The 24,520-nt window shown below is 49.7% G+C and overlaps 9 protein-coding genes across 9 annotated transcripts; 4 read left to right on the top strand and 5 right to left on the bottom strand.

The window, feature by feature from the left end:
* Positions 1-188: 188 nt before the first annotated feature.
* N7471_009472 (RNA recognition motif domain-containing protein) lies at positions 189-1,439 on the top strand (the record flags this gene model as incomplete). Its single annotated transcript, XM_057282191.1, has 4 exons — positions 189-225; positions 282-387; positions 440-786; positions 850-1,439. The coding sequence occupies 4 exons, from the start codon at positions 189-191 to the stop codon at positions 1,437-1,439; spliced, it is 1,080 nt and encodes a 359-aa protein (XP_057133074.1).
* A 1,260-nt stretch (positions 1,440-2,699) lies between these two features.
* Positions 2,700-3,278, bottom strand: N7471_009471 (DPY30/SDC1 family protein; the record flags this gene model as incomplete). The annotated part of the gene is made up of 3 exons (XM_057282190.1): positions 2,700-2,787; positions 2,878-3,122; positions 3,267-3,278. The coding sequence occupies 3 exons, from the start codon at positions 3,276-3,278 to the stop codon at positions 2,700-2,702; spliced, it is 345 nt and encodes a 114-aa protein (XP_057133073.1).
* A 276-nt stretch (positions 3,279-3,554) lies between these two features.
* On the top strand, positions 3,555-5,976 carry N7471_009470 (fanconi-associated nuclease 1; the record flags this gene model as incomplete). The annotated part of the gene is made up of 3 exons (XM_057282189.1): positions 3,555-3,991; positions 4,050-5,385; positions 5,458-5,976. 3 exons carry the CDS (start codon positions 3,555-3,557, stop codon positions 5,974-5,976), a joined length of 2,292 nt encoding a protein of 763 aa, XP_057133072.1.
* Positions 5,977-6,359: 383 nt separating this feature from the next.
* Positions 6,360-7,176, bottom strand: N7471_009469 (40S ribosomal protein uS15; the record flags this gene model as incomplete). The annotated part of the gene is made up of 4 exons (XM_057282188.1): positions 6,360-6,533; positions 6,610-6,656; positions 6,871-6,903; positions 6,975-7,176. The coding sequence occupies 4 exons, from the start codon at positions 7,174-7,176 to the stop codon at positions 6,360-6,362; spliced, it is 456 nt and encodes a 151-aa protein (XP_057133071.1).
* Positions 7,177-7,893: 717 nt separating this feature from the next.
* On the bottom strand, positions 7,894-9,258 carry N7471_009468 (8-oxoguanine glycosylase OGG1; the record flags this gene model as incomplete). The annotated part of the gene is made up of 3 exons (XM_057282187.1): positions 7,894-8,318; positions 8,369-9,111; positions 9,164-9,258. 3 exons carry the CDS (start codon positions 9,256-9,258, stop codon positions 7,894-7,896), a joined length of 1,263 nt encoding a protein of 420 aa, XP_057133070.1.
* Positions 9,259-9,431: 173 nt separating this feature from the next.
* On the top strand, positions 9,432-11,744 carry N7471_009467 (splicing factor u2af large subunit; the record flags this gene model as incomplete). The annotated part of the gene is made up of 4 exons (XM_057282186.1): positions 9,432-9,459; positions 9,508-9,533; positions 9,587-10,834; positions 10,887-11,744. The coding sequence occupies 4 exons, from the start codon at positions 9,432-9,434 to the stop codon at positions 11,367-11,369; spliced, it is 1,785 nt and encodes a 594-aa protein (XP_057133069.1). The 3' UTR covers positions 11,370-11,744.
* Positions 11,745-13,932: 2,188 nt separating this feature from the next.
* aspB (septin AspB) lies at positions 13,933-15,519 on the bottom strand (the record flags this gene model as incomplete). The annotated part of the gene is made up of 4 exons (XM_057282185.1): positions 13,933-14,568; positions 14,627-15,093; positions 15,144-15,434; positions 15,516-15,519. 4 exons carry the CDS (start codon positions 15,517-15,519, stop codon positions 13,933-13,935), a joined length of 1,398 nt encoding a protein of 465 aa, XP_057133068.1.
* Positions 15,520-16,322: 803 nt separating this feature from the next.
* On the bottom strand, positions 16,323-18,633 carry N7471_009465 (FACT complex subunit POB3; the record flags this gene model as incomplete). The annotated part of the gene is made up of 9 exons (XM_057282184.1): positions 16,323-16,641; positions 16,701-16,773; positions 16,833-17,066; positions 17,123-17,254; positions 17,304-17,380; positions 17,410-18,078; positions 18,134-18,356; positions 18,406-18,519; positions 18,572-18,633. 9 exons carry the CDS (start codon positions 18,631-18,633, stop codon positions 16,372-16,374), a joined length of 1,854 nt encoding a protein of 617 aa, XP_057133067.1. The 3' UTR covers positions 16,323-16,371.
* A 1,632-nt stretch (positions 18,634-20,265) lies between these two features.
* On the top strand, positions 20,266-23,919 carry N7471_009464 (uncharacterized protein; the record flags this gene model as incomplete). The annotated part of the gene is made up of 2 exons (XM_057282183.1): positions 20,266-23,629; positions 23,684-23,919. 2 exons carry the CDS (start codon positions 20,266-20,268, stop codon positions 23,917-23,919), a joined length of 3,600 nt encoding a protein of 1,199 aa, XP_057133066.1.
* Between the last annotated feature and the right edge of the window lie 601 nt (positions 23,920-24,520).

Here is a 24,520-nt window from a genome sequence, read left to right as displayed (position 1 = left end):
ACATTTACATAAGAAAAAAAAGAAATCTCTGATTTTTCTTCTAATTCCTCCCAATTCACTGAAATCCACGCAGTTTCTCTGCCTGATTCCTCGGGTGTGTAGTTCCCGGTGCTTAGTGTCCGCTCTCTTATCAGCTTTCCAACTTCTCTTTCTTCCTTCTTCCAACCTACACCTTCGGTCCTTTCATCATGGCGGACTACGACAACGATTCAAGCCGTTACGCGGGTATGTCTATTATAATTATTTCGATGCGCTTGAAAATATTTACCCTTTTTCAATAGACGAGCCCCGATATGATCGCGAGCGCAGCGCCTCTCCTCGCGATGAGCCTCGAGCCGACCGCGACCGTGCTCGCAGCCGCTCTCCCAACGGCCGCTCTGATGACAGGTATGTATTTGTCTGATCTGGTATATCAATTCCGAAGCTAATAAACCCACAGAGCTCCTGTGACTCGCAAGCCTCTCGAGGAAGACGATGAAGGTGCCATCAACTCTGGCTCCAACCTCTTTGTTACTGGTATTCACCCGCGCCTGACCGAGTCCGATATTTCGCGTCTGTTCGAAAAGTACGGCGATGTCGATAACTGCTCTATCATGCTGGACCCCCACACCAAGGAGTCCCGTGGATTCGGTTTCGTGAACATGGTCACCGCCGAGCAGGCTGATGCCGCCAAGGAGGGTCTCCAGGGTGAAGTCATTGAAGGTCGCACCCTGAGCATCGAGAAGGCTCGCCGTGCCCGTCCCCGTACCCCTACTCCTGGAAAGTACTTCGGTCCTCCCAAGCGTGGTAAGTCACATCCATCATCCCTTCCCCCTGCGCCTTGCATAAGCTTACCCTTCCCTTCTTCAGATGGCCCAGGTGGTCCCCCAAGTGGCCCTGGTGGTGGTGGTGGTGGTCGCGGAGGTGGTCCCCGCCGTGACCGTTACGATGATCGTCGTGGCCCCTCCGGTGGCGGCTGGCGTCGTCGCGACGACGACTACTCCCGCTACGGTCGCTACGACTCTTACAACGATCGCCGTGAGTATGGCCGTGACTACGGACGTGACTATGGCCGTCGTGACTACGGTGGTGGTGGTGGTGGTGGCGGCGGTGGTGGCCGTGAGTATGGTGGTCGCCGTGAATCGCGCGACGACTACGCTTACCGTGGAGGTGGTGACCGCTACGGCGGTGGTGGCCGTGATGATCGTTACAGCCGTGATGAACGTCGTGGAGGTGGTGAGGAATCTCGCGGCAGTGGCGGCGGCGGCGGCGGCTACTACGATCGTGACGCCAACCCTCCCAGCTTCGATGCTGCCGGCCCTCCCCGTGAGGCTCGCGACCCCTACGCTGGTGGTGGTGGACGTTCCTACGAAGGCCAAGCACGCAGCAGCACCGGCGGTGCTCCTGGCGGCGGCAGCGGCGGCGGCGGCGGCGGCGAGGATCGGTACGCTGGTAGGTAAAGTGCCTCCCCCTTGTTTTCTAACCAGAACAGAGACTGGCCTTTGATGTCTCCTGGTTCCTGGTTCCCATGTTTCACCAATTTGCCCACTTCCTCCCCCCCTTTTCTTTGTTTCTGGGATTGTTTTAATGCGGGATTTGGGCGACGGGCCACGGGGCGTCGCTGTCTTTGTTTGTTGCTCTCGGCTCGACGATTTTGAAAAAAGAAAAAAACGGAGCGTCACGACTCGGCAACTTCATCCTTCGGTCGGCTTGATGTGTCTCTTTTATGTCTGTTCGCGACGCAACTTCGGGAAAAAAAAACTTCTAGCGGCAAAGGGACAGAAAATTATCGCTGTAATTCGGTTATCTCATGGTCAGCAAATTCGTCACACAGCTACAGCTACAACTTCACCTCTACACCATCTCCAGTAACGGCTCGATTGTATTCGACTTCTCTAAACAACTGAATGATCAACCATTCGCCTTCAAAGATGTCGACTTTGCGCTTGTAGTCTCAACCTTTAAACCTCCAGGCATTAATTTGGACAATGCCATTACAGGTGAGATGTGTTTTACAAGCTGACCTATTTAGGTTTTTTTTTGGATTCCCTTGTTCTTCCCCGAATATTTGGTCGGGGTAGAACATGCTTGTACTTATCCTATTTAGGAATCTCTATGAAGCTTCCAAACTTGAATATATATATATATATATATCGGCTTCCATACTCCGACGGTTCCATACGCCTGCAAGAGCTTAACTTCGTCTGGAGCTCCAGCATGAGATGCGCACTCTGCTGAAGATCGCGAGTCCGCAATGTCCCCCTTCGAGTAGCCACTTATCCAGGCCACTCCGTGTCTTTGAATCCAGAGTTGTGTGGATTTTCTTTGATCAATAAGACTTAAGTCTTCAACAAACAATAATACATACTCGAACCACTAGCGTATTTCTGTCCCTTAGCCTCCCATAAGCCGTACTCTAGAGTCCATGTATCCTTTTACAAGTATAGTCGCCGCTCATGCAGATAATCACCCACTTCGAGTTTAAGATTCTTACAATCTTCTTTTCTGCTATTGGTCCTTTAGACCCTACTAGCAAGACAGGTAGAGACATTGACCGGGGTATCAAATGGTGAACGTCGTAGTGTACATCAAAGTCCACTCACAAGCTTTTAAACCAAAGTCATCAATGCCCTCACAAAAAGCAAGAAAAAAGACCAACAATCCCAGAACAGCCAATCAAGCACCACCAAACGCCCAAGAAATCCTATCACTTTTCCTCTCTACTCTGACTCCTTCTTAGTCTCGCCCTCCACTTCATTGCTCTTCTGAAGCAAGAACTCGCCGAGTACACGGAGAGGGTTGGCAGGCCTAGCGCAAAAAGGAAAAGACAAGGAGATTAGCAAAGCCATCCAGCAGACCGGTATAGAAAAGCCAGCTAGCCCATAGTACTCCACTCACTGTTCGCGCGCAACAGACTTCATCCCATCAAGCAGATACGGCACGACCTTCTCATTGAGATAGACGCGCGCCGGTGCGCCACCGGGACGAACCTGGCCCGCAGAGATATTGCCCAAATCGCCAAGCGGCGTGTTGGAGCCAGCGCCGTTTGTTTCGCCCATTGTGGATGTGGGTTTTGGTTGGGGCGCTGTGGTGGGTGTCGGAGCTGAGGAGACAGGTGGATCTGAGATCGCGAGGGTGGGAGGCTGCACAGGTTAATTGAGAGCGTGGGAGGTGTATATTTTGGGAAGAAGTGGGAGTCGCAATGGAATCGGCGAATGTTTGCGGAGCGGAAGCTGTGGAGCTCGGAGGTGTCGATCCGTTGTCAGGGAGGGAGAGTTGGGGCTTACTGGTAGGGCCATTTTTATATCTAGAGATTGTACTTAGGCACTTTTCGAATGGTATTCAGATGGCATTTCTTTCTTTTTCTCTTTCGGATTGTCTTTGTTTAGTTCATTTCTTATGCGTTTGACTGTGCCTCTATATGTCATATGCAAACAGGACAAACAGCCTAATGGAGTTATATCGAACACGTGATCGCGTGTTTGAAACCTGTTCGCGAGACACGACGTTCGTGTCTGCCTATACTCGGAGACTCAAGTCGTTGGGACTGATTGCATCCATGGACACGGGAGATCATGTCCTTGCTGAACTTTTGGGAGACGCAGCGTCCCGCGAAACGTCGGCGGACTTTTGAAAAAGAGGATTCTAGTACAGACGCAGAGATTAAACCACCACCGAGTCCGAGTCCTTCGGTCACGGCGGGGGAGACCCCCGCAGCGGACGATTTAGGGGTTATTACCAACAGCCAGACAGAACTCGAGACTTCCCTTCCTGCGATCAAGGCCGACAAGGACGCAATCGAGGAGTATGAGGCGTTACAGAATGATACTAAGATGGGACTACATGTGAGGCTACGAGATGGTGTCTGGCAGAAAGGCAAAAGCTCCATCTATGCGGATGCATTCAATCTGGCACTGGAAACTGTGCTGGATGAGGAATCACATCTCTTTAACGAGGCCGAAATGGAAATATTTACGCAGTGGCGGGGACTGTCCTATGAATCCCAGTATCTGTATGTCTTCCTGTAGAACGTGATGAGATATGGTTGAGATTAATGTTTGACTACATAGCTATGTTCGATTGTTCCTGCGCAAGACGTCTGCCTGGCACCGTATCAACCGGTTGAATTACTACTCCGATATCTCGGATTTATTCTCTGTTGCCGAGGACCTACAGCGGGACCGGAGCCTGCCTGATTCAGAACTCGGAGATAAGTTCAGGTTTGCAGAAGGCATAGAAGCGATCACGACGCTGGAAGAGGCTTCATCACTTCTATTGCTAGAGGAACTCAAGGTCTTTGCCAAGGAGGCCAAGGTCCAGGGCAAGAGCAAGAAAGAGCTGCTGGCGGCTCTTCGCGAAACGAGCCAGACTCAAACAGGACTCAAAGACACAAATAACAGAGACAGCCATTTCACCCAGAAGATATTGGACTACACGGGTGGATGTATCAGGATCTCGCCAGTGCCTCGCGCTCTCTTCGAGCGAGTGCACCTGGTGTTCTATCGTTCTACGGAGTGGACCGAAAAGTCCCTCACAACGATTATCCTATCCAAAATGACCAAAAGAAACTTCCCCGAATATATCGTCTGCCGCTCGAATTCCATCTTCTCGTCCCGAGAAGCGCTACTGGAATTCGAATCAGCGATACAAACCCAATTCGCCATCGACAGCATCCTCGAATCCAACGGCCCAGTCACGACCGACTCCCTCCAACAAATCATCGACCTTGCGAACAACTCCCATCCCCGATGGAAAGAGCTCGTCGAGCAAGAGCAAAAGAAAGAAGACAGCATCTACGAAAGCGGCGAAGGCGCCTATCTCCGCCGGTTTTCGCCAGCATGGGTGCTCACAAGAATAATCCACAAGAGTCTGCACCCGCTCGGGCGGTTCAAGGAGCATAAACGCGAGCACGAGGTGCTAGAGGAACTTCTCGCCCAGCGTCTCTTCCACGCTGCGCGGCGCGGCGCGTGGTATCAGCGCAAGGCATTGCTGGAAGAACACTACATGTGGGCTCTTACGCCTGCAGATGGGCGCAGCGAAGAAGCCCAGCGCAAGCATTGGAAGAGACTTGCGCTGCGGACGTGCGAGGCTGGACTGGAAGACCCGCTGTGTCATCTGATCTTTCATTATGATTTGCAGAAGCGGATCACGAAGCTGGAGAAGGCGCTGCGGGTGGTGAAGCGCGAGCAGCATGATTTCGGACATGTCATGCTAGGTAAGCCGGCTGAGCGGACGATTGAGGGTATCCGCATTGATACGGGTGATGGTCCGCGGAAGGGGAAAGCGACTGTTTGGGTTGATGAGAGAGAGGGCGGCGAGTGTAGGGTGGAGAGCATGTGTCTGAGTTGGTACCGCGATCATGGATGGAAGGGGTATCACTCTGAGGGGGGAATTGTGCGGACGCTGGTGAGTCTCACCCCATACAAAGCAGCATTGGAATATCCCCGAAAATCGAGCTGACTCTGATCTTGATCACAGTTCGGCTACCTCTTCTACGATATCCTGTTCACATACGTACCGAATGTCTTCCAAACTGCATTCCAGACGTGTCCACTCGATCTCCACACCGATGTCTTCTACCCGTCTCGTGCATCGGAGATCAACCACCGGCTTGTTGAGATCACGAATGGGGACGCGGAGCGGATCGTCCGTGAGATCCATGCTCGTGAGGCGGAGGCGCAGCCCTGCGCTGTTGGGCTTGACTGGTCTTTCGATCTAAATGACTTGGTTCAAATTGTGCAGTGTTTCCGGGGAGAGGCGCTTGCTACGATCTGCAAGGTTATGGCGCAAGAGTACCAGCAGCGCGGTGGGGGAATCCCGGACTTGTTCCTCTGGAATCATGAGACGAGGATGGTGATGTTCGCTGAGGTTAAGTCGGAGAATGATCGACTGAGTGATACTCAGCGCCTTTGGATCCATATTTTAGTGGGAGCTGGTGTTAAAGTTGAGCTTTGTAATGCTGTGGCGAGGGAGGTTAGAACTGAATGTGATATGTAAGAAGCGCCTATACATGTATTTTTCTTGAAAATATGTCTGCTTGGAGTCGTACAACATATCATAGCCTTATTTGCTTGCGCTCCTAACCACATAGGTCAAATAGTAGGTAGTATGTTAATGTTCCAGACCAAATTCAATATACTGCTTGAGTACCCAGTCTATATTGACAGACTAGCGATCGGGAGAATGCTATAAAATTACTAACATGGGCATCTACTAGCCGAACCTACAACTACCAAACAAGTCTAAAGCATTCATGAACAGGGTATCAAATAATCGTAATCTTTTTTGTTGTACCTAGCAGAAGATAGACCCTCCAGATACGACGATCACGACGATCCGATGGGTTCCCTCCGTCAACCACTCATCCTCCCAAAATGCGCTTATGCGACAAGGGTGGAGGCAGTGGCGCTCTCGTAGCGCCAGGTGGGGGGCAGGACACTGACGGTCTTGTAGTAACGAGACAGACGGTGGATGCGGGACTCGATCAGAATCAGGCGGAACTTGGAGTCCTTGTCCTTGCGGTTACGCTCAAGGTGCTTGCGGACGGCGACGGCCTGGATGATTCGAGGTTAGCATAATGTGCATGGGTAGAGTGATAAGGGGGAAAAAGAGGGCGAAAAAAGTTTTTACCTTCTTGATCAGGAAGTAAAGGTCCTCGGGGAGTTCGGGAGCGAGGCCTGTATTCCAAAATCTCTCTGTCAGTCTAGATATTCTTGACCAAGCAGAGGCTTAATTGCTGGTGCATTTCTGCGACCAGTGTCGGGGAGAGAGACGAGCATTTTGCGCTTCGAAACCAACGGGTTCTTTTACCGAACCAGAAAAGTTTGTCCACACAAATTGTTCGCTCTCTTCACCCGACGGATGTAATTATGCGGGCGGAGGGAGTCGTACCGCTGGACTTCAAGATACGGAGGATCTTGTTACCTGCGCAAGAAAATGTTAGAAAAATTTCGATCCTCGAATTCCTGGGGTCGCGTTTCTCCGGATTTCCATACCAGTAACAATCTTGACCTGGGCAACACCGTGGGAGTCACGGAGGACAACACCGATCTGGGAAGGAGTGGCACCCTTCTTGGCCAGCTTGCAGATGTGGTCGACAACCTGGTCGGGGGTGGTCTTGAGCCACGCGGGGGCGGCGCGGGAGTAGGGGATGGCGGAAGAGGCAATGCCCTTGCCCTTGCTGTGAAGACGACCCATTTTGGATTGGTGATGTGTCCGGCGGAGGAAATCTGGTCGGTTGTCGGCGTGGATGAAAGATCGAAAATCGAGAAGTGAGAGAGTGTGAGTGTGGACGGGAAAGATGGGTCCTGTGTGGGGTCACGTGATTGGCTTCGCTTATTTCTTTTCCTCGACAAAACTTCACTTCGTTTCTCTTCTGATTTTGTTCCAACTTCAACAACCAACAATCTCAGTTTCGCACTTGAGTCGACTGGAATTAATGTTTTCTGGTTCAACTTGAGTGCAAGTTGTATTGTATACACTCGACACGCCTTTCATCCCATCGCCACCGTCAATATCAGGTCAGTTCCAGCTCTTTTTACTCAATTTCCAACCTACCCACATGATGATACAACGCATTTGTTATTACTTTATTTTCTGGTACCTCTTATGTCAGAGCTAGTGTTTTCGGATGCTAGCTCGATGATCTACCTGGACTTCTGATCTACCTCTTTCAACTTCAAGACCTTTGTTATGAGTTGCTCGACCGTTTTACTAACTACGGTTATAGGCATTGATCGGTGATATAGCTAAGATTACTCAATACAAATACATATGTTTATCGAACTAGACCCATGCCTCCATCGTATATTCGTGCCTCTCGCACATGACTTAATTGCTTTGCAACGTTGTATTTAGTACAAGATGTACAGATATTTTGTGCAATAGAGATAGTAGCCACAATAGTTCTTATCTCTAGCAGTCTCCGCGCCTTAGTCGCTTGGACATTCGCCGTGTCTCTGTCGTTTGAGCAGCAGGAATAATGTTCTCGGCTTCCTTTCGCTTCTTGCTAGGCTTCTTGGCATCATCTATGTCCTCGACCTTGACTTTCACGTCGACGTCTTCCTCCTTAGGAATTCTCTCAGAGAGAGCAGTTGTCACTTTCGTCTCGACCTTGATATCAGGCTCTTCGTCTTTCACTTTCACATCAACCTTCTTGGTTGCAGCAAGTTTGTCTGCAAAGGTCCGTAGGTCCGCAGTGAAAAGCACACTATGAGCCCATCCAGCTTCCTTGCCCCAAAGCTTGCGGAAGTGGTTGGCAACAGCATCATAAGTCGTCTTGTTCAAGTTCTTATTGGAGCTTTTTCCAAATCGGTAGTCTCGCTGTGCGATTTGCCACACTGTCGTAAAGGGTTAGAAACAAACCAGAAATATCATCAAGAGAACTCACCATGAGTGTCAACCGGCACAGACTCTCCCCAGCCTAATCCCATTAAACTGACACAGTCTGACACTTTGGGTCCAACTCCCTGTAACTCAAGAAGCTTTTCATGGGCTTCACGATATCCCTCTCGGCCTTCTGGTTTCATTTCACCACTGGGTTTAGGATCCACGCCAAATGCTGGACACTCGGGGTTGCTCAGACTGTCTAACCAGCCCTTGTCTCGGTTGGATACCATAACCGCAGTTTGGTATATGTATTTAGCCCGGTATCCAAATCCCAACTTGCGCAGATTGTTTTCCACGTCCGTGCCAGTTAGTGCGCCTGGGGGAGGAAAGTCATGGTATGCACGCCCTTCAATTGTGGTCACAGGATTTCCATAATGTATGCATAATTTCTCCACCATTTGTGAGATTCGTGCAATATTATTGTTGCTGCTGCAGATAAATGATACCAGTGCTTCCCACGCATCTTGACGAAGGATCCTAATCCCGGTGAATTGGGCAGCCTTTTTCTTGAAGTTGGGGTCTTGTGATGACCATTGGGAGTAGAGTTCGGTCAAATTCGGCGTCAGGTTGAAGTAATGTTTGATAATGTGGATGAGATGGTCATGGTCGGAGGTTGTTGGTGTGAATGTATGGGAAGGAGGTTGCACAGATCTATAGTACAAGAAATTTGAGTCTTGCTTCAGTGAGAGAAGGTGGCCATAGAGAACACATCGCCATTCCTGACTCTCTGGGAAGTTCTGCCATCTGAAAAAGGGTCAGTCGTTTGAACTGCGATCCCCAAACTTGGTTGACAAACCTGAAAGACTGGCCGCATCTGAGGGTAGTATTGATGCAAAGCTCGCTCAAGCTCAAAGGCAGCTTCCGCCATTCCGACAAAGCACCTGCAGACATCTTTGAAACACAAAATTAGTGATTCGAGACTGCGGAGTCGCTGTCTTCATGTTTGTCTTTTCTGCCGTAATCTCAATCGACGTTCGGGCGGTGAGAACATCACCGCCTGCAGCTCCGGGTCATGAGTTTTCCCCTTCACTGGCGACAGCTTCATTTCCTCAACCAACTTCAACATGAACGGCGACACCTACTCATCCAGGGGTAAGTATCCTTACAATTACATCTGAATCAACTGCTAATATCTCTTAGATACTGGACGTTCCCGCGATTACTTCGTAAGTACCCGCAAATCTTTGGTCGCAACCGCGGCGATTAACCCCAATTCTAGCGCGACGAGCGACGTGATCGAGACCGGGGTGACAGACCCGAACGCGGAGCTGACCGAGCTGCCGACCGAGGTGCTGAACGTGGTTCCGAACGAGGAACCGAGCGTGGATCTGAACGGGGCGACCGGAGTGATCGCGGTGAACGACGCCGATCGCGTTCGCCTCATCATGGATCCCGAGCGGACTCTCGTCGGGAGCGCGAAGTGAACTCATACTCAACCAGCCGTGACTACCGCGCCCGTGAGCGCGAAGACCGCTACTCTGGCCGCCGTGATGACCGAGAGTGGGACCGTGGCGACCGTGCCGAGCGAGGTGACCGCACTGAGCGTGGAGGTGGTGAACGTGGGGGTGGTGACCGCGGTGGTGGTGACCGGGGCGATCGTCGCCGACGTGACTTTGACGACAGACCCCGTCGCGACCTGTTTGACGACCGACGCGGCGGCGGCGGACGTGGTGGCGGAGACCGTGGTGGTGGAGACCGTGGTGATCGTGGAGACCGTGAGCGAAGAGAGCGCAAGCGAAGCGCCACACCCCCGCGCCGCAAGGAGCCTACTCCCGATCTGACAGATGTGCCCTCGGTGTTGACTCGCAAACGTCGTCTGACTCAATGGGATATGAAACCTCCTGGTTATGAGAATGTTACGGCTGAACAGGCAAAGATCTCAGGGATGTTCCCTCTTCCCGGAGCTCCTCGTCAGCAGCCGATGGATCCAAGCCGCATGAAGGACTTCCTGAACCCCCCTACTGGAGATAGCGACAACGCAGCCCTCAAGCCTTCCAACTCTCGCCAATCAAAGCGCCTTTTCGTTTACAACATCCCGCCCGGTGTCTCGGGCGATGCCGTTATTGCCTTCTTCAATCTGCAGTTGAATGGTCTTAACGTTATTCACAGTGTCGACCCTTGCATCTCGGCCCAAGTTTCTGAAGATAAATCATTCGCGCTTCTGGAGTTCAAGGATCCAAATGACGCCACAGTTGCATTGGCTTTTGATGGAATTACCATGGCGGAGAGTGGAGACAAGGGACTTGAAGTGCGACGACCAAAGGACTACATTGTTCCCGACGGCAGCGCAGCCCAGCCAGTTCAACCCGGCGTTGTTCTGAACGAGGTGCCTGACTCACCCAACAAGATCTGCATCTCTAATATTCCCACCTATATCAATGAGGAAGCTATCATCATGCTGCTAAAGTCATTCGGCGACCTCAAGTCGTTTGTTTTGGTCAAGGATGCTGCTACAGAAGAGTCTCGGGTAAGTTTAGATATATCCCTACCGTTCAATGTTTTGCGACTAACCTCTCCAGGGAATTGCCTTTTATGAATACGTCGACCCGAACAACACTGCTCTGGCCGTTGAAGGTTTGAACGGCATGGAACTTGTCGATCGCCACCTCAAGTTTGTTCGCGCCAGCATTGGAACTACACAAGCCTCTGGCCTCGACATGGGCGTGAATGCCATGCAGATGTTCGCCAAGACCACCTCCCAGGATCTCGAGACCACTCAGGTCCTGCAGCTTCTCAACATGGTCACTCTTGACGAGCTCCTCAATGACGAAGATTACGAAGAAATCATGGAGGATGTTGGCGAGGAATGCTCCAAGTTCGGAAAGATCATCGGAATGAAGATCCCCCGCCGCGGACACGGCGCCGGTAAAATCTTCATTAAGTATGATACTGCTGAGTCTGCCACCACCGCTCTCAAGGCGCTGGCGGGTCGCAAGTTCTCTGACCGTACAGTCGTTGCCTCATACTTCGGGGTTGAGAACTTCGACACCGAGGCCTGGTAAACCCGGGTTGATACTGTTCATTTTTCGTTCCCTATTTCCCTTGATGCAGGCGTGTTTTTTCTTTCTTTTTTCTCGGGACCAGTCGCTTTTGGAGCAGGTAGGTCCCAAATGTGTACCATAACAAAAAATGCTCACATCATCATCGGTTGATTGAAATGCTCAACTAAGGTTTTAGTTCCTTTGCCGTACAGCTCTGGTTCCCAGAGGGTTGGAATAAGGGTTGGATGAAAATGGATGAGACGAATGTCCGTAGAAGCTGTTCTAGTTGATCTGTTATAGGGTGTCTACAGTGTCTTCTCCGACCTCAATAACCATGGTGGTTGTGTTTTTCTCTGTTTTGCAACACACTGTAGGATAACCACTCCAATGAATGCATAATATCACCCTTAATGACTAAAAGAAAGACAAGTCGGAGTCACTTTCGAGGGCACAAGCAGTCTCCAACATGACAGTAGTCCTCCGTAGATTAGCCTCGCAACCACTTCGGGTAGCCTAAAAGGGATCTCGCGCCCCCAGATGAGTGAGATATCGCTCGGCGTTTACCGCTCAGCCATATCTGCTGGGTGGCATATAGAACAGTGGTGTCATATTTAACCCACGTGACCTATATAGCCCTTTAACATCCCAACACGATGAGCTATTTAATGTTGCCCAAGCTATTCTGTTTGAATCTCTCGATTCATGACCTCTCTCTCTCTGGAATGTAGACTCTTACGGTCTCTCTTTCCTCCATCATACATACTCCACTACTCTCACTACTCTACAATATCAACATATTGTACTTCATACTTCATGATCTCATTTGCTAGCCAGCAACATATTCAAACACCGTACACGTAATTACTTTGCCCTATATTTACTACAGGTGTTACACTCGAGCTGGGTGTCTTTAATCGTGCAGGATGCATTCCCATTATCGCATGGTCCTCGGCCCTCAGCCGGCTGTCAAATAATGATGTGACCACATATGTACATTCATCCTCTACATAGTGTTGGGGATGGCTATTAAAACGATGTTCCGTGATCACCGCTTGAAGAAACCGAGATCTATTCTTGGGGGTGTGGGGGATCGTGAGGAACTTTCTCCCGTAGATACGATATAGGCTAGTAGATATGTACTGTCCTTCTTTCTATCTCTCCACATCCAGAATATCGAGCCTTCTAGGGATACTTTCTTTGTGCTCTTTGACCGTTAAAATCCTCGATGGCTTACTGTCTTTAAAGTTGAAGCTTATCCCTATAGCCAATTGTCTCCGGATACCCATGGATGGTAAGTGTATAGGTGAACACGAGAAAATGTATTTCCATGCTTCGCTTTCTTGCCTTTTCTATCTCAAATATTAACCCAAAGTAGTTCACACGCCATCGGTATCGAAGACACGCGGTCAAACAGGTGCAATAAAACAGGAGGGGCTAAGTCATATGATATACCCTGTGGGCAGAACAACTTGCTAACAATCAAGTTAGGAGTCGAAATATAGTAGACAAGAATAGCCGCATATGCGGCCTTGTGAGGTATTTTTTGGTGGTCTTTTTGGTAGTCTTTTTAGTAGATATCTTCTCCCTTTTTGGTATTGTAGCTAGAATATAGGCAGCGAAAGTGGCTTAAAATGTGCAAGACGGCTTTTCCATATATAGCCCGGACCAATATATATGTTTGCCTATAATCTCATTTACGCTCTTCTCTTATTTTTCTTCAATCCCGTCTTCTATCGAGAAGATCAGGCTCCGGACGGGGGTGTTCCGGTCATATATAATATAGCATGCCTCTTTTATAAGATACACTTAATGATAGTACTAACGCTCTGCTATATAGTATACATTGTCACATAGCATTCTAAAAACCACTACGTTATATAATCTCAATAGCCCCAGGCTCTCGGGTTTATACAATATATACCTCAATGTGCCTATAACCCATCGTGCTACAATATATATAATGTGGATAGTTGCCCTATCTTCCCTTGCTTCTCTCCCCTTTCTCAATTGGTTACACATCAAGCTTGATGCTATCGCTGTTGATTCAATCAATACATGTATGGGTAAACACTAAGTAAAAAGAGTACCCGCGACTTGTAGACCTGGGTGCAGGTGATGTCTGTTGCTTATGCAAGCTATCGTATACATCTGAAAACTATTGCATATTGTCTACCCCTTACTTGAACTGCAAAATCTAAAGCTGAAGCGCTGAATTGACTAACACACGGACAGGCGGCGAACAACCAAATGTCCCAAACACTAAGAAAATAACGAAATGAGCGGGTAATAGGGCACACAGAAAAGCGGCAAGACAAGATATGGCGTAGCAAAAAGTACATCACAAGAAGTGAAAGGTCCCAGGCTGACCCTCGCAGGATCGTATTATCAATCAATAGGTAAGAAAAAAAAACCCCATTCTTTTTTCGGTGCGTGGGCCCATCCAGTGAGAAAGCAGTTGCGTTATGGGATGGTAAGGGAGTGTGATGGGTGACAAGTGTAAGGAAAAAAAGGGAATGAGAGTGGGATCAGTTAGTTGCCGGAAGTATAGGCAGAGGGTAAAAAAGTAACGGCAGAGACATGGACATTAGCGAAGAGAGAAGCCCTTTCGCTTGCCCTTCTCTTCGACGGGGCGTCCTGTCTCGAGGCGACCCTTCTTCTCCTCGAGTTCTCCACGCTGGCGATCTAGCTGATCCTTCATCTCGCGATGTCTGGCATAGAGCTCGTCTTCGCTCTGTTTGAGCTTGCTTTCTTTTTCGGCAACCTTCTGCTGGAAGACCATCTTCATTTCGGCTTCCATCTTGGCGAGCTTCTGCTCGTGCAGGGCGCGCTCCTCCTCCTGCTTGACGGCAGGGTTGACCTCCTTGAAGACACTGGGGTCCTGGGCAACACCCATCAGGGTGAGCTTGTCGGAACGGTAGTTCTCGTACAGGAAGTTGTTGGTGTGCTCCTTGAGCTCCTCCATGTGGGTGCGGATCAGCATCTGGCGCAGCTTGACAAAGTCGCAGTGCTCCTCGTTGTCGACCTCGATGATACCCCAGGGGTAGCTACGGCCACGGACGCGACGACCGTCAGCAGTGGTCACCTCGGAGTTGGCACCAACAACGGCGAAGGGAACCTTGGACATGATCTCCTGGTTCTCAGCAATGGTCTCCTCATCGTCAAGCTCGTAGCGGGGGCCTTCGAAGATCTGGAGGGAGTGTTGTTCGATATCGGCAAGGATCTAGAAGAGTCAGTATCCACAGTTTCAACCGAATCAAAAAGGGATTCCAAAAACATACACGCTGCTTGAAAAGGGTAACCTCCTCGTCGGTCAAGGTATCAGCCTTGGCAATGACGGGGATCAGGTTGACCTTGGTGTGAAGGCGGCGCATCACCTCGATGTCCAGGGGCTTCAGGGAGTGGCCGGTAGGCTGGATGAAGTAGACACAGGCGTGGATGCGGTTGTCGACAATGTTGCTGCGGTTGACCTTGTTCTCGGCCTCCAGGTAGGTGTCGTAGCGCTGCTCGATGTTCTCGACAATCGGGCGCCAGGAGTCATCGTTGTTGACAAAGTCACCGAAGCCGGGGGTATCAATCACGCTCAGGCGGAGACGCACGCCGTTCTCCTCAATGTCGGCACTGGTCGACTGGATAGACACGGTCTTGGGGATGATATCGGCATTAGGACCGGTGCGCTCCTTCGGGGGGTAGAGCGAGGTGTTGAACAGGGTGTTCACGAGGGTGGACTTTCCGAGACCAGATTCACCTGGTGGATATGAGCTTGGTCCATGGAGTGTTATCAACTGTCTAACTTACCGACAACCATGACATTGAAGTTGAAGCCCTTGCGGACACTCTTGCGGTGCCACTGGTTGGGCAGGTTGGCGAAACCGACATAGCCAGTCAGCTTGCGGCGGACGACATTCTTCATGTCGGTGGCGGCCTGAGCTGCGGCCTTGGGGTCGCGGGAGGTGACGGTCTGGGCGATACCGGAGCCCATGGGGTTGCTGCGCTCGACGAAAGGCGACTCCAGGCCATTGTTGGGAGTGGCAGAGTCCCGGGACGCGACGGGAGACGCGACGGGGGAGCTGCTCGCAGGTGGTGAAGCTTCAAAAACCTATCAGCATATCTTGTCTGGGGAAGGGCCTCGAGATTGTTTGTCTCCTGATCATGGGTGGGATAGCTTACACATTGCGAAAGCCGGGGGTTTAGGATATGTAAAACTGTGAATTAAGATCCCCTGGATGATGAATGTCGTCAGTTGCCTTTCCTAATCATCAGTGGGGTCGAATTGTCGCGATAGGGGAAAAAAAATTCGGGGAGTAGGGGGGGGATGTACCTGGAGTTGTTTCCAAAATAAAAGGGGGGGCTGGAATAAATTGACCAGAAGCGAGAGACGAGGAAAAGAAAAGAAGAGGAGAAGGAAGAAAAAACGAAAGATGAGAAGGATGGAGAGAAGGAGGTTGACTCTGCCAGTCTGGGAAAGAAAGGGGGGAGGAGAGAGGTTGTCGGGGGCCCAGCTATTCTGGAGTTGGTTTGGATCGACCCGCGTAGAAACACCTGATGTGTTCAATAACTATACAATTCTGGCTTTGGACTTGTCGTATCTCTAATATATATTGATTATTTTTTTTATTTCTTCTATTTATGTGCTTTAATTGCTCCTATTTTATCTATATTTCGGGTCTTTTCTACTCTATTTACTTTGTACACCGTAAAAACCCGCAAATTGCTGATTGCAGCTCGCATGGTGCTAAGAAATAGGACTGCAGTTCTATTTCTAGCTAGGATTGTGAGATATTTCTATTGGTAATGGGGGTTGCTCGTAAGCTACTCTCGTATACATGCATGTGTACTTGTGTACTTGCCAGGTATCTCTTCTCCTGAGGTCAGGGGTTAAAGAAAGCCCCAGAATTGGTCCCGCCAATCACCAACTCACGTGAGCTCCACTATATCAGGAACATAACATTGAGACTATAAAATGGACTATAAAATATATGTATTACTAGAAGAGACTTGGATATTTTGAAAACTAGCTGTACACCTAAATAGCCGTCTTGGTCTTCTTCTTGGGACGCTCATCCTCCTGCTTGTCGCCTCCTCCATCGGAGGCATCGCCCATCTCCTCATCGCTATCACCACTACTCTCGTGATCCGAGTCGAACTCCTCGGCCACATCAGATTCCGAAGAACCAGCAAAGTCTTCGTCAACTGACGACTCATCCTCATCTGCTGATCCGCGGTCAGGTCGTACTTCGTCGTCGCTGGAGCCCATGGCATCGTTGTCAAGAGCAGCAGCAATAAGTCCAGCAGCCTAGGAGAGGAGATGATTAGTATTGATATCAACATACTAGGGAAACAGAGTTCACATACCTCTTCGGCCATCTCGTTCTTGATGCGGATGTTCTTAGCCTTGAAGAAGTCCTCGAGGGATTTTTGCTCCTCGCTGTTCATGTTAGAATATTCCCGGAAAAAAAAAACAACAAAAAACATCGGGGTACTTACCGGTTGATGTTGCTAAATTGGTGCTCACCCAAGCCACCCTTTAGGCTAACAGTGATGTCAAAGGTTCGGCTGGCAGAGACAGCACCTCCGACACGCGACATTGTGACAATCGCGATGTTCTCCATTTGAATGTAGGTCGCGGGCTTGGGAACGAACATGAGGCTCTTATCCAAGAAGTACAGGAGACCCTCGTTGGCCTTGATTGAGCACTTGACGCCTTGGTGACCGTGGTGGCTATAGGCATGTTAGCAACGGCCTCGGGATGTAGCAAAGATAGGGCAGTTACTGACCTGGAGAAATCCTTGGAAGGCATAATGACCTTCTTTCCAGATAGGCCACGGAAGACCTTGGTGACGACTTGGTGGATGGGCTCTTCATAGTGCGGCTGCAACCTGTCCTTGTACTGACTGTTCAAAATATCCCTAAAAGGTTGTTAGTGGGTGAAGTAAACACAGGCGCGGGGAAACTGACTCTGTCATGTTCATCTCGAGGCTAATCTCCTCGTCCAGCTTCAGCTGCATAACCAGGAAAGGATAACGGGTCTGACCCTGTCGCAGGGGGGATCAAGACCAAGCACAATAAGAGTGTGGGTATCGTCATTCTTGGGAAGAAGGAAGAATTTCTTAATGGCCGAATATTGAATCTTGTAGTCGTATGTCTTTCCGCGCAACCGGAAGGACGATTCGTACATATCAATATCGAAGCGACCTCTGGGCGTAAGGTGAAGAACATCCAGGAAAGTGGCAAAGGTATCGCCAGCGACATCTCCAATCTCGGCCTTGTCCATAAGCGTCTCGTAGAAGAGATTGGCAGCATTCTGCTCCTCAACCTCTTCCTCGTTGTCTTCCTCGTTGTCTTCCTCCTTGCCCTCAGCGCCGTCGGCGCCTTCCGTCTTCTCCTTCTTCACGGCCGTTCCGGGAATGTAGAATCGCATTTCGACCAGCTCGTCGGGGCCTGCAGCAGCCTTGCGGCCTCGGTTCTTTGTGCTTCCGGGCTTTGTCACGGCATCGTTTCCGTCGCCAGCGGGGAGGGCAAACTCAACGGCGACCTCGTTTCTTCCAGCCAGGTTGGTATTTGAGATTTCGGAATAAGGAACCTCGAAGGCGGGTCGGTTTTGGACGTTAAAGGCCAGCTCTGCTTTTGTGAATTCCGCCTTGCCCCAGTTCCATCCTCGCAGAGCGTGCTCGCGGGTCTCCACGTTAATGCCGTACCAAATCTTGAATGCTTTGCTCAGTCGCTCAAGGTCCTTTTGAGTTGTCAGTCTGTAGGTCAATGGTCGCAAAATGTTCGGTGGAGTATACCTCTTGATCGAATCCATCCAGTTGGATCACTCCAGACGATCGCGATAGGATCTTCAGCTCAAAGCCTTTCGCAGCGCGACTCCAGTGGGCTGCGCCGATGTTACTGCTGTCGAGCGTGAAAGTATCGCCACCGCCGGATGGGCGCCAGCCCAGACCACTTTCGGCAAGCTTGCATTTTCCAGGCTGCTTTGAGAGGTCTAGGTAGATGTTGTCGAAGCTCTCCCTGTAGGATGGTCAGTGCCAGGCATGAGAACCACTGCGAAAAATCTTACATGATGGAGCTTGTAGATGTAAAATTGCGGCAGTTGAAGGGATATGGTGTAGAAGAAAGAGAGTTAAAGTGGCGAGAAAACAGATAAGAAAGGTAGTTGAGGGATGAGGGCGAGCTGGGTTGAAAGCTTTAAGATTTCGGTTTCTGGAGTTCGCGTTGCGGCGCGCCGTAGGGAGGCCACTTCAGCCAAAAAGCGTTTAGCGTTGATGCCTGAGGCGATCAAGAGCATGTTGAGCATCTATTCTTTCTTTTTGGGCAGCTGGAGGGATCATTCAAGTTCAATTTCTGAAAATTAGTCCTGAATTTGTTTATTTAGATTAATAAGCTTCATTTGAATATTAGAATAGTTGAGTTGGTCATGTATTTTGAAGTACATTGGTCATTGAAGAGATAAAGACTCAGGTTATGTAGAAACCCGGTTTGTTAAGACACAATTGTTCAAGTCAAATCATCACTCAACTGGCCGTCGCATTGGTGGTTGCTAGATGACCAATTCATATTCAATTGCAACCCAGATCATTTCGTCTGTTAGGCGCCTAGCTGACTCTCATAAGGTTGTCTATAGGTGTTGACTGTAGTGGAATAAGGTATACTATGTATCGAACAGGAAATATTCTAGATCTTCCAGGTGTCAGATCCGATGAAACAAGCGCAATATTCTTCCCTTTTCTATCATACCTAGGTACATGTATACATATATCATCCTTACTAGTACTTCTATTATAGCATAAACTCTATGGACCTATGGACCAGTTACCTACCTCGTATGTTGTAGGTAGACATATTACACTGCCTGGTATACAGAGGTAATTATGTGGATTCCAAAGGAACCAAACATCTACAACGTATGCCCCAGAGGCGTACGTGTGTTGGTATACGCAGACCAAACCAGATCGTGGAGCCCGATTCTATATTAAGCGAAACATCGCGGGGCTCTGGATCATTTCTGCGACAAAACATCGGGATCCACTTGGTGATTTAGCTCAATTTTGGTGTACGATAGGATTCCGAGGCTATATTAATACATATCGACCCACAGATACAATATGGATAGGTAAGTACATTGTAGACAGACATTGAAATAAATGACATCAAAAATCATAATTGATATCAAAAGGGATTCCAAGGGGATCCATGACTTCACAGGAGATAAGGGCAGTGCTGAATATCTTGTACATCATGGTCATTACCGGCAAATTAGTCGTACGACGGTAGATCCTCATTCTACCGAGTCCCCCTTTCCCTAGTAATTGTGGATAGAGATCTGTTGTTTGTCAAACAGATTCTCAAATTGATACATATTTAATAGTATCAACTGCAGACACCTTTTCTTTTTCCACCAGCTCATAATACTATGCTTGTCAACAGCATCCAAGACCTTTGATATCCCACCCGTGGACATCCACGGCCCATAGGTCCCCACTATTTAAACGGGAGGCTGGTAATAGCCCACCTCATTGGTGGTCTGTGAGTTGTGAAGTGCATTAGCGTGGTGGCCCTCGTAATTTTAATTTGAGAAGTGTAATTTGATGTATTGCCGTTTCAATTTTGAAAAACAAGCAAACTGGGTCTTCCCCTGGGTTCCCTTCAACTTCACATTCAGTCATTCGTTGATACTCAAATGCAGTGAGGCTTCGGTCTCGAGCATGATTCATTCATTTACATTCCTTCGCTTTTAAGTTCTCTTTTTTTTATGCCACATTCTTTATCACGTTCTTTTCTCCACGCGTTGCGGCCTGACGGCCTCCCTGAATTCCTTGGACAGCACAACCCTGTCTAGTCTTCCCACACTCGCTTCAGCTATTGCAGCCATTTCAACTGGTCAACTACACTTCTCTTGCCCGTCGTCGCTCCCACGACAATGAGGATCTCTTCATTGTTTGGGCCCGCGGCGGCCGGCTGGCCCTCGCTCCTCTCGCTTTTACCAACTCTCAATGCCCTGTCATTCGAGTCAGTCTCCGTTCCGGAACTGGACCTGACCTCGCTGGGACGGGTATCAATCACCGGTGATTTTGATGGCGTTTCCCTCTATCAATATAAGGAACAGACCGAATCAATTCCTGATGGCACCCAAGCCCTTCTGACCCCGCTACCGAACGGCATTCTCACGAATCTTTCATCTGCCAATGCGCAAATCATGGCAATGTGCCCCTTCACTCAAAAGGATGGGACTTTCGCAGGGATATTTGTCGGTGGTAACTTCACCAGCCTGGGCGGAGTCGATTCGCCCGGTGCTGCTCTATTCAACCCAAATACCAGCAAAGTTATTGCCTTACCGGGCCTTTCAGGCTCGGTAGCGGCCGTGACTTGCGACCAGGACACTAACCGCGTCTACGTTGGAGGAAAATTCAGCCACGACAACACGACTAACGCACTCGCGTGGGCGCCTGACGATGGCTGGACTGATCTCCCGTTCAATGGTCTGAATGGCCCAGTCAGCTCGATTTTGAAGGCTGACAATGGCCATATCATCTTTGGAGGATCATTCGACGCCCTGGGAAATAGCACCAGCTCCTCAAACGAAAGACAAATCCTCAACCTTCAAAATGCGACCGTCACATCCGATGCGGACTCTTCTTTGGACGGCTACTCCGATCCTCGTAACATCATTTGCTCGACAAATGGGGAGGCTGCCAAAGGCAAGACCTATCTTCTACATGACTATGCGCCGGGATTTTGGAGAGCAGACCTCGGATTTGACTTTTTCCCAACTAAAATCCGCCTTTACAACACTCATTTAGATGGACGCGGCACCAAGGACTTTTTACTTCGAGCGCTCCCCGACAATGGTATCATGAATCTGACTTACATCGACGAGTCAGGAAAAAAGACCAGCTGTGACTCGTCCTGCCCGCTTTCCAGCAACACGAGTGAAACGTACCGTGAATTCACCATGGTTAATCCCGTTGGTATGCAGGGACTTCAGATCGAGGTTCTCAGTTGGTACGGACAAGGAGCTGGCCTGAACGGCATTGAAGTCTTCCAAGATCAAATCCTAACATACGCTGTCGACCAATACAACGAACCGACATGCTCAGGCATTGAATACCCCGCCAAGTCAACGCGCACTGGCTCTTGGACTGTCGAGTCTGGGTATGTGTCTGCAAAGGTGACCGACTCTGATGCCTCGACTACATCCGTAACATTCGAGCCTGACGTGAAGAAATCCGGCAACTATACCATCAAGCTATATACTCCCGGCTGCAGCCAGGACAACTCTTGCAGCTCACGGGGCATTGTTAATGTCACGGCTACCCTTACGAGTGGCTCTGACTCTGACCAGCCCGATCCGTCATATTTCTACCAGACCAACCACCACGACAAGTACGACACATTCTATACTGGGTACGTCGACGCCAACAGTGACTCCTTCCGACCAAAAGTTACCCTGCGGGCCAAGGACGGCCAAGGAGATATCACCATTGTAGCGTCTCGTGTCCGATTTGAACTACTCTCCAGCACTGGCGGTCTCAATGGACTATACGATTATGATCCGACTTCCAAGACTGAAACCTCGGATCTTACAAAGTCGGACATTAACAATGCGGGAATTTCACTTGACCATAATGCAACAATCTCAATCATCAAGGAGCATGACGATGTGATCTATGTCGCCGGTAACTTCTCCGACAGCAAGATCCACCACATCATGTCAATCAAGGATGGCAATGTCACAGCAATGCCCGGCTCTGGATTGAACTCTCCAGTACTAGCAATGGCCACCCTTGACGATGTCCTGTACGTTGGAGGTCGCTTCACTGATACCTCAGACGCAGGTTCAAAGGGCCTCCAGCACGTTGCGGCATACTCATACTCTTCTAAAGAGTGGTCGGCCCTGGGCGCAGGACTGAACGGCCCTGTCAACTCGATTTGGGCTGTTGAATTGAATGCATCAACTGCTATTAACGAAACCATTCTCGCCGTGAGCGGCGACTTCGACCAGATCATTGCTTCCAACGGAAACCCCGCGGTATCTGTTGCTGGTTTCGCCATCTGGGTCCCCTCCCACAAGGACTGGATCCAGAACCTTAATGTTACCCAGATGCAGTTCGGTGGTCAACTCTCAAGTGTTGCTTCGCACAACAATACGCTCATTTTGGCAGGTAACCTTGCCACCAATGGTATCATCGCTGGTGGTGCGGTGTCCCTGCTAGATTCCGATGATTTGCAGCTCATTCCTCTGTCGATGAAGGTTAACCACCAAAAGTCGAGCACTGGTTTGATCACCGGTGCCTATGATACCGATTCGAGCCGCAATCTCACTATCTACGGTGGGCATTTCGCTGCCGCTGGCAGCAATGGATCAACCATTGAAAATATTGCCATCCTCAACGGTACCGATCAGAAGATCTCAGGTTTGCCGCAAGGCGTCGACAGTAACTCAACATTTGTTTCAATGCTTGTGTACAACGACACCCTCTATGCGGGTGGAAATGTCACCGGAAGCATCGGTCGTACCAATCTGAGCGGTCTTGTGGTTTTCGACCTGAAAAAGAATGAGTTTTCACAGACTCAGCCGGCTTTCTCAGGCTCGGATGTTTCAGTCAATGCTGTCGTCAATCGACCGGGTTCGTCTAATATCTACTTTGGAGGAAACTTCGAAGGTGTTGGGCAGTTCCCATGTAACTCTGTCTGCTATATGGATGCTACCACCGGTGAATGGGATCAACCTGGGTCGTCCCTAAGTGGCACCGTGATTGACCTTAACTGGGCCAGTCAAAATACGCTGATGGCTGTGGGCGACCTTCGGGTCGGTGGCAACAAGACCTCAATTGCTACCTACAACGTGAAATCCGAAATATGGTCATCTTTCTCTGGAGCATCCCAGTCAGATATCCCCGGAAATGTCACTACGTTTACTGCTGCTAGCACAGATCTGTCAAAGTTCTGGATCGGAGGTACCGCAGCCAATGGCTCGGCCTTCTTCTTGAGCTACGACGGTTCCAAGTTCCAATCTCCCGGAAATCTTTTCTCCGAGGGCACGGTCATTCGTGGTCTAGAGCTTCTTCCTGTCCTTCACGACCATTCCGCGGCCTCTCTGTTGAGTAACGAGCAGACGTTGTTGATTATGGGTTCGCTTGTGATCCCGGACTTCGGACATGCATCAGCGGCGCTCTACAACGGAACTCATATCACTCCATTTATCCTTTCCCAGCGAGCCGATGGCCAACCGGGCAGCATGTCGAAGTTGATCTCCGAGAATAAAAACCCTTACACCATCAACTGTGAGTTTACCTGACCTTTCGTTCATGTGAATCAATACTGACTTGTCGACCTAGCAAAACATCACTCCAATGGCATTGCAGTCTTGGTAGCTTTCTGCTGTGCTCTGGGCTGCGTCTTCCTCATCGTCCTAGCCGGTGTCATCCTGAACAAGGTACAGCGCCGCCGCCAGGGCTACGCAGCCGCCCCTCAGACCTTCGGCACCGATCGACCATCCGACATGCAGCGCCTGCCGCCCGAGTACCTCTTCAACTCGCTGCATCAACCTAACCCTGGTGCCCCGGCCCTTTAATGCCCCTCTCGCTCCAAAAACGCTACCCCTCTGATTTGCTTCGAGGCTGGCGTTTTTGTTTTGTTTTATCATAAGCAACGTTGCTATACCCAGCCATCTTTAATGTCTTTTGTTCTGTTCGCCTGTGTTTGTTTTCGCGCCTGCCATATCGCGATTTATCTTCGACTTTTTTCCCCCCCTTGCTCCTGGCTCATGGCACATGTGGCCGATACAATCTTTCAAACCTCCATTGTGAATATGCTTCTGTGTTGATGTACCATATGCTTTTCAGCGATTTATTTCTTGGGTGGATGTGTGTTGCTAGGGAGGTTGGAGATATGTAGATAGCCACGCTTCGTGGACACGACAATTAATACAATACCCTTTTGCTGATGGAAATATTCTTAACAAATACGTATTATACTATACTAGCAATACCTAATTAGAACAACAAAAGCATAGGCCTTTAATATACGCGTCCCTGACCACCTGACCTCGGAAACACAGCCTGAGTCAGGTTATTTGTGTGGGGCCCCAGGTCACCTGGTCTCTCCCCGCAAGTCGATCTCCAGGTTTTCGTTTCCCCAACCCCGACCACTTTCGTTACTTCGGATGTTGCCAC

This window comes from Penicillium samsonianum (genome assembly GCF_028829775.1).
Source record: "Penicillium samsonianum strain IBT 33392 chromosome Unknown utg000005l_segment0_segment0, whole genome shotgun sequence".
In the NCBI taxonomy this organism is placed as follows: domain Eukaryota; kingdom Fungi; phylum Ascomycota; class Eurotiomycetes; order Eurotiales; family Aspergillaceae; genus Penicillium; species Penicillium samsonianum.
Note: the sequence above shows the minus strand (reverse complement) of the source record. Positions and strands in the feature narration are given on the sequence as shown.